Source organism: Durio zibethinus, chromosome 18, assembly GCF_047325235.1.
Source record: "Durio zibethinus cultivar Kanyao isolate XHJ-2024 chromosome 18, ASM4732523v1, whole genome shotgun sequence".
Taxonomy (NCBI): Eukaryota; Viridiplantae; Streptophyta; class Magnoliopsida; order Malvales; family Malvaceae; genus Durio; species Durio zibethinus.
This window is the reverse complement of record NC_143179.1, coordinates 14,933,218-14,941,077: the sequence shown is the minus strand read 5'-3', so window position 1 is coordinate 14,941,077 and position 7,860 is coordinate 14,933,218. Positions and strand designations below refer to the sequence as shown.

The following is a 7,860-nucleotide window of genomic DNA, read 5'->3' as shown; positions in this document are numbered from 1 at the left end:
AATTTCTTTTAATTTTTAAAATATCTATAAACACTCAATCTATATCCATATACATGGGTTCACCTCCGTTAAATAATTGAACTTCATAGTAAGAAAAAAGTTCATTATATTTTATTTTCCTTCTAAAATTTTTATGAAAAAATGGATTGAAAAAGAAAAGTGAATTTGAATCATCTACGGGGCCAAAAAAAAAAAGGAACCATTGATAGCATAGGGGTAGTATTATTATACTCAAAAAATTTCCATTTTAGAATCAAACTCATCATCATGGTTCCTATTTTTCAAAGTAAGAGATTGGATCCCTATTCCATGTGACACAGTGATCAAAGAATCCATCCAAAGATTTCATTATTCTCCCACCATGGAGAACACAATTCCATGTGGAGCTCATTTCTTTCTCTCTCTTTTCCTCGTTATAAAAAAAGCTCTCCTGGACAGACAACTTTCTCTCCACGCCTGGTCCTTTTCTCCAAACAGTTTCAGCAGGAAATCAACCCAACCCGAGATATGGGTTTAGTCTTCAAAGCCTTGCTCTTCCGGTTCCCTCTGTTTTTGTTTTTGTTTTTGCTTCTACTCCACTCACCAACAAAAGCTGGGGATTTCAATGCCATAAATAATAATACCAACAGTTCCACTGCTAGAATTTTAGCTTCTAACTGCAACTGGTTCAGAGGGAAATGGGTATACGATCCTTCTTATCCTCTCTACGGCCCCTCCAAATGCCCTTTCATCGATGGAGAATTCGACTGCAAAAAGTATGGCCGACCTGATAACATGTATCTCAAATACAGATGGCAGCCCTTCTCCTGTAGCCTTCCCAGGTCAGAGTCCTTTTAATTTCCACGGGTGATCCATTAGTTTATACCAGAGATTAACGATCACAATGTTTTGAATTGCAGGTTCAATGGGCTGTATTTCTTGGAGAAATGGAGAGGAAAGAAGATCATGTTCGTGGGTGACTCACTCAGCATGAACCAATTCCAGTCTTTAACATGTATGATTCAAGCCGGCGTTCCAAATTCAAAGATTTTATACATCAAAAGAGATGGTCTTACTTCAGTTACCTTTCAGGTCAGTGGGATTTTAAACTCTTGATTTTTGCATGTCATGTCCCTTTCTTTTTCAATCTTTTGACAAGGTAAAGTTTCCATTGTCTTAACTAAATTCCGCTAGTTCCAATCCAATTTTTTGCTAGTTACAGCAGAGAATTTTCAACACGCTTTTGGTGGATTTCAAATCTTTTTTCGGTGCATTGCTTGGGAAGGAACAATAATCCTTTCCAAAATGCAAAATTTAACATACTTCCAAATTAGTACTCCATACAAATTGATATATGATCAAAGAACACTTGTTAAAGGTTTTTTTTGGTATTCCGTCTCATGTTTTTTTGGAATGTTTTGAACTTGTGTTTTTAAAATTATCTTTATAATTTTTTTACTTTTCACATTAAAAATCCTAGAATATCAATTTTTATTAAATTTAAATTTTTATATATTAAAATTAATTTTTTTAAAAAAAATTGTGAAAATAAAAGAAAAAATTGGATGGAAGAAGAATTTATTTATATTTTTTAGAAAATAGTTTTGAATATCTTGAATACATTGGAGATTACTTAACAAGTATAATATATTAAGAGAATAAGAATATTCAGAAATATGAAACGGGTCTTTGTTTTGTCGAAAATCAAAGTGCGTGAGCCATGGAGGCGGGAGTAAGGTAAATTTGATTTGTATGCATTAAAAGCGGAGCGTGATTCGGTGGACGGCCTTGCTTTTTGCAGGGAAATGTGAGGCTGTGTGTAATTATGTGGTTATCACTGTCTTATCATACATACTTGAAATTTTATATTAAATATCAAAATGCTGCAATTTTTATGTCAGTATAAAATCCTGGTTGGCACTTTAAATGTCGGTTCAATGTGCCTTTTTTATGTTCAACTGTCTTAAATAAACTCATTAAATTTGAATTTATTTGGGAGGGTTTGACAGAAACATTAAACTCATTAAATTTGAAGGTTCATTCTTTACTTGGGAGGGTTTGAAAAGAACATTGTTAAAGAGCAAAATAAATAAAATCTGTTTAAAAAGTAATTTTGATCTTATATCCAACATTTAAGGAATGTATTCAACTATGTCAAATCCGAATTATATAAAATATATAATTTTTTATTTATATATACTATATAATTTATATTATATAAAAGATAAATGTATGTGATATTGTAGTGTAAACAATAAAAAATAAGTTCAATTATCTATGTTTTAAAATTTAATAAAAGATAAAAATAAAGATGAAATAAAAATTTTATATTTTAATTGTTTTAAAAAAAATTTATTTGATTAGATCTGAGCTGTGCTATTTATAAATTAGAACGGGTCTAAGTAAAATTTGAAATCAAAATTTTCAAGGTAGGGTTTGAATAACACCTAAGGTGTTCATGCAATACCTAAACTTGATTGTGGATTTCAATAAATTTTTTGTTGGATTTTTGTTGGCTTGTAAGACATAATGAGTAAGTACAAGATATTAAGGGATATTTAGTTCACGAAATTTTGAATTTCAAAAGAAAGGTTATTTTCGAAAAGATGTGATATCAATTATTTTTTCTTATTTTCAAGATATTTTGTATTTAGATTCATTCATTTGGTTAAAAAAAATTTATATATATTAATTTTTGAATAATTATTATAATATCATTGACATATACGATGATAATTTTTTATTAACTTTTATTAATAACAAATACTCAAATAATAAATAATGCATTTAGCAGAAAAAAAGATAAATATTTTTTTAGATTGTTGTTTTTATTTATAAAATATCATCATTAAAAAAATATTAAAGATTATTTAAAATATTTCTGGTTGAGAAATATCTTAAATAATTTCTTTTATTTTTTTTAAAAAGATTAGTTAAGGTGTTTTTGATTTAAAACCGTTTTAAATAAATGCCATTTAAAAAATATGAGTGGACTATTTAATATGTTTTTGATAAAAAATGCTTTAAATAATTTTCAATTTTTTTTAAAAGAGATTATCTAAAGTGTTTTTAAACAAAAAATGCTTTATATAATCTCATTCATTACTTATAAAATCTAAAATATAAAATATAAAAAAAAAATTAGAATAGCTCAATTAGTTAAAACATATGATTATTAACTATAAGGACGTAATTTTGACTATTCTTTCTAGTCTTTTAATGTTTTTTGAAAGAAATTATGTCAGGTATTTTTTTATTTTTTTTAAAAAGAATATTTAAGACTTTTTTCATGACAAATGTCATTAATTGCAATCATAAAAAAAAAAAATTAGCAGCAAAAACTTACAATTAAGTTGCAGTCATTTCTAAACATGCTTTTCAAAAGGGTAACGAATATTTTACAATTTTTTATTCAAATTAAATTTAGAAATAACATTATTTTTTTTCTCGAAATCTTAAAATACCATATGGAGATATTGGTTTCTGATTTTGAGATTTTTTGTGATGTTGAAAATCTGTCATTTTTTTCTATAATTAAATTATTTTGAATAAAACATTAAAATCGAATACCCACTAATAAAATTTTAAAGTAAAATTTATGAATTCTTCTGAATCAAATATCAACTAAGAAATCACTTGGGTTTTTTAACTTTCAAGGACCAGTTATGACAGTTATGAGTTGTGAGTTGTAACAGGGAAGATCTAAGTTCTGTGCTTACACGTTCTTCTTTTTTCAAGTAAATATTCTCCGCTTAATTTGTGGCAAATTTGGACCACCCTCCCTTTACAATTAGAGATGATGGGGGTGAAAGAGATGGCATTCTGACGTATTCTATATTAGTATTTTCCAAACTTGTCGAACCATTTCTTTTGACTTGTGTGGATTAGAGCACTCCATCATGCAATGTGTTATTCAAGCCACAAAAGGTTTTTAGTTTCGTCATCTGGTCCACGTTCAATTTTTGAGAAATACTATCACTTTAAAAATAAAAATTTTAAATGTATCACGTCTAACATTTTTTAAAAAAAAGTTGCTATACGTCCGCTGCTCCTTTGAAATCGGTTGTGTGTTTTTAATTAATATTTTACTGATCACTTAATGAGATCTTGCATTTTTAATCAAGAAGATAATCGAGTGAATGAAATTTGATCCCAACGACTAAAAAATAGATCTTTGAACTTTTAAATTTCACAATTAAATCTCATCAAACATGAGTTTAGTATAATTTTATAGTTTATTTATTAATTTAATTTACGAATTAGAGGCTTTATTTCACAGATATTGCAAGTTATTTTACTGTGATTATAAGTTTTATTTATAATATATAATATCATAAAAAAATTAATACTTTGATAATTGGAACAGATTAAAGCTGAAAATATATTAAGATTGAATGATATATAGTACTCCCTTTATCTTTTTTTTTTTTATCTATTTTTTTGAGATATCCTAAAATTATATATATTTTAAATATCTAAAATTTTTATTTTTTATATTTTAAAAGTATTTTTTATGATTTTTTAACATTAAAAATATGAAAATTTAATTTTATAAAAAAATTAATTTTAATATATTAAATACATTAAAATCAATTTTTTATTTTAAATTTTATGAAAATCAATACAAGAATAGTATTTAAGAAATAAAAAATGTTTACACTGTAATAGTACGTTTGTTTTATATATACATATTTATATATATTCAGGATTATGGAGTGAAGATATTGCTATATAGAACGCCATACCTAGTTGACCTAGCGAATGAGAAGGTGGGAAGAGTGTTGAAGCTGGACTCCATCAGGAGCGGTGCTGCATGGAAAGGCATGGACATGTTGATCTTTAACACGTGGCATTGGTGGACCCACAATGGAAGATCTCAACCGTAAGATTATTTTCTTTTTTCACTTCCTCACCGCAGGTGTTCATGAACTAGGTTCACGTTACACCCGGTGGGCCTCCATATTTTAAACCCAAACTCGAGATGACTGTGCACCTGCCTTGTCAATGCCTATAATATTTATTATTTTAAAGTATATTTAAAAATTAAAATGAAAAAAAGTTACTAATGTTGATGAATTGATACCTTCATATGGAAAAAAAAGAAAAAATTTAGTGCATGTACCTTGTCGTTCTTTTTGGGTCTCGATGAAAAAGAAATTAATCCTACATGAATATTAATTCAATTATTTTGTATTTATAAAAATACTAATCATCATATATAAAATTGTTAAAAAACGTAAAATAATTTATTTTATATTTTTTCTCATTTATATTATATTAGTTTTCTATTAGTATATATACTATATTTTAGCACATTTATTAGTATAAAACTATGTAATATATGAAACTAAAATTGGTATAGAATAATAATAATAAATTGCTGTGGGTTTTGTGCAGATTTGATTACATAGAAGATGGTGGAAAAACTTTGAAAGACATGAACCGTATGATCGCCTATTACAAAGGACTGACGACGTGGGCCAGATGGGTCAACCGCAATGTTGATCCTTCCAAAACCAAGGTGTTTTTCCAGGGAATTTCACCAACCCACTATGAGTAAGCAAACCAAACTTTTGTATTAAATTTCTTTCCTTTTTAGGATTTTTCTTTAAATTTTCTTTTTTCAATGCTTTTTCCCTTTCGTTGTTTGAGACATTTGATTATAATGTTGATTGTCTTGTGGAGTAATTATCCGATTTGCTGAGAGACGCATACAAATGTAGGGGAAAGGATTGGAACGAACCAACAAAATCATGTTCTGGACAGATGCAACCATTCTTTGGCATTAGATACCCAGCAGGCACACCCATGGCTTTGGTTGTTCTGAAAAAGGTCCTTGGTAGGATTAAGAAACCAGTGTATTTGCTCGACGTTACCGCACTCTCTCAGTATCGGAAAGATGCACACCCATCAGCATACATCAGCACACACAGTGGCACAGACTGTAGCCACTGGTGCCTTCCAGGTTTGCCAGATACCTGGAACCATCTCTTATATGCAGCTCTTTTTAGTTAAAGGATTGGAAGCTTAGGAGAAAATTAGCTGTAGGCAGATAAAATTAATTTGGATGAAAACCATTTGCTTTCTACCCAAATGAACTTCCTTTTCTTTGATTATTGTGCAAGTGGGCAACAAGACAAATCATCATAATTCAATTGTAAATTTTAATTTGTTTCAGCACAAGTTCAAGAAAATTCCCTTGTCCAAAATTTTTTATTATAATTTTCTTATTCTACAAATCATCAGTTCCTACCTGTAATTCTTATTATAATTTTCTTATTCTTCAATACGTATATGGTATAAAAATGTATGTAAATTCTATCTGATCTTCGTCTCAAGTTTCCCCTGGCTTGTTCTTGGGGGGGTCAAAGTGTTTTTATATATTAACTTATTATATGATGCGGATTTACGACTTCCAATTAATATAATTCCTAATCGTAGCGAGTTCCTCCGCATGTTGGATAACCATTTCATCTTTCTGTATGTATTTCAATGCATCAACTATTCCCATGTTTTGGTTCGTCCCCTTGTATGTAATATTTCGGTTAAAGGGGCTTAGAGTTGTCAGGATGGCTTGGGGTTTGAATTTGGATCAAAGAAAAATTGAATCATTTTAAATTTGGATCAAAGAAAATTCAGGTCATTTCGGGTTTTACTACAAGAGAACAACTCTTCAGCAATGAAAATTTTCTGTGAAACTTGGTCTTAATTAGGGTTGGCATCGGGTCGGGTTCGGGGCGGGTTTTGCTCGCCCCGAACCCGACCCGATTTAATACTTTATAAACCCGAACCCGACCCTACCCGAAATTTTTTTTGATTTTTCATACCCGAACCCGACCCGACCCCGATATCACGTAAACCGTACCCGACCCGACCCGACCCGAAATTAATAAAAATATTATTTTTTAAATATAAATATTTAAAAATATTATTATATAAATATATATATAATAAAAAATTAAATAATTAAATTAAAAAAAATATTTTTATATAATATCGGGTCGGATCGGATCGGGTTTTAGGCAAACCCGACCCGACTGTTTTTTTTATTTACCCGACCCCGAAACCCGAATTTCAAAAAAAAAATCGACTCCGTGGGGTCGGGTCGGGCCGGAACCCGTCGGGGACGGGTTAGCTCGCCATCCCTAGTCTTAATGGAAACTTTCTATTACTAAAAGTCATCCTTTATTAATGAAATTTCGACAAAAAATTGGGATAAAGTTTGTGGAATTTTCGATGGAACTAAATTCTGTTGGCATCTCTACCGATAATGTTGGTGATAACTAGAGAAGGCAAAAATACCCGAAATCGACAGGTTTCGACCCGACTCGACCACTTAGGGTCAAATTTTTTTTTTTTGAAAATCGAGTATCGGTTTGGGAAGGATAAAAAAATTTCAGGTTTGGGTCGGGGTCGGGTTTTAGGCAAACCCGACCCTACCCGACTCGATATATATAAAAAATTATTTTTTTAATTTTATATTTAATTTTATATATTTTATATATATTTAATTTTATATTTATATTTAAAATAATATTTTATTAATTTTGGGTCGGGTCGAATCGGATTTGATTTTATACAATGTCGGGTTGGGTTCGGGTTTTAAAAATAAAAAATTTATCGGGTCGGGTACGGGTTTTGTATGTTTAAAGTCAGATTGGGTTCGGTGCGAGCAAAAATCCGCCCCGCCCTGACCCGTTGCCATCACTAGTGATAACTCTATTAAATATAGTTATTTTTAGTGTTTAAATAAGTTAATTTTGTTTAGTTTTTAGTAAAATAATGATTTTTTTACTCTTAGTGGGCTTAATTGGCTATTTTGTAAGAAATTTTGAAAAAAAGATTAAATTTTGAGAAATCCTAAAGAATCTTGAAAATTCT

General features: G+C 29.5%; 1 protein-coding gene across 1 annotated transcript; it reads left to right on the top strand.

Moving 5' to 3' along the window:
- Window positions 1-277: 277 nt before the first annotated feature.
- LOC111300609 (protein trichome birefringence-like 39) lies at window positions 278-6,294 on the top strand. The gene is made up of 5 exons (XM_022896234.2): window positions 278-821; window positions 900-1,071; window positions 4,686-4,861; window positions 5,377-5,535; window positions 5,703-6,294. The coding sequence occupies exons 1-5, from the start codon at window positions 379-381 to the stop codon at window positions 5,992-5,994; spliced, it is 1,242 nt and encodes a 413-aa protein (XP_022751969.2). The 5' UTR covers window positions 278-378; the 3' UTR covers window positions 5,995-6,294.
- Window positions 6,295-7,860: the final 1,566 nt, after the last annotated feature.

Excerpts from the sequence above, each read along its gene's own strand:
- LOC111300609 (XM_022896234.2), top strand. The coding sequence starts at position 379 with ATGTGGAGCTCATTTCTTTCTCTCTCTTTTCCTCGTTATAAAAAAAGC. Across the intron at positions 4,862-5,376 it reads CACAATGGAAGATCTCAACC|ATTTGATTACATAGAAGATG; the intron begins GTAAGATTATTT and ends GGTTTTGTGCAG. Across the intron at positions 5,536-5,702 it reads ATTTCACCAACCCACTATGA|GGGAAAGGATTGGAACGAAC; the intron begins GTAAGCAAACCA and ends ATACAAATGTAG.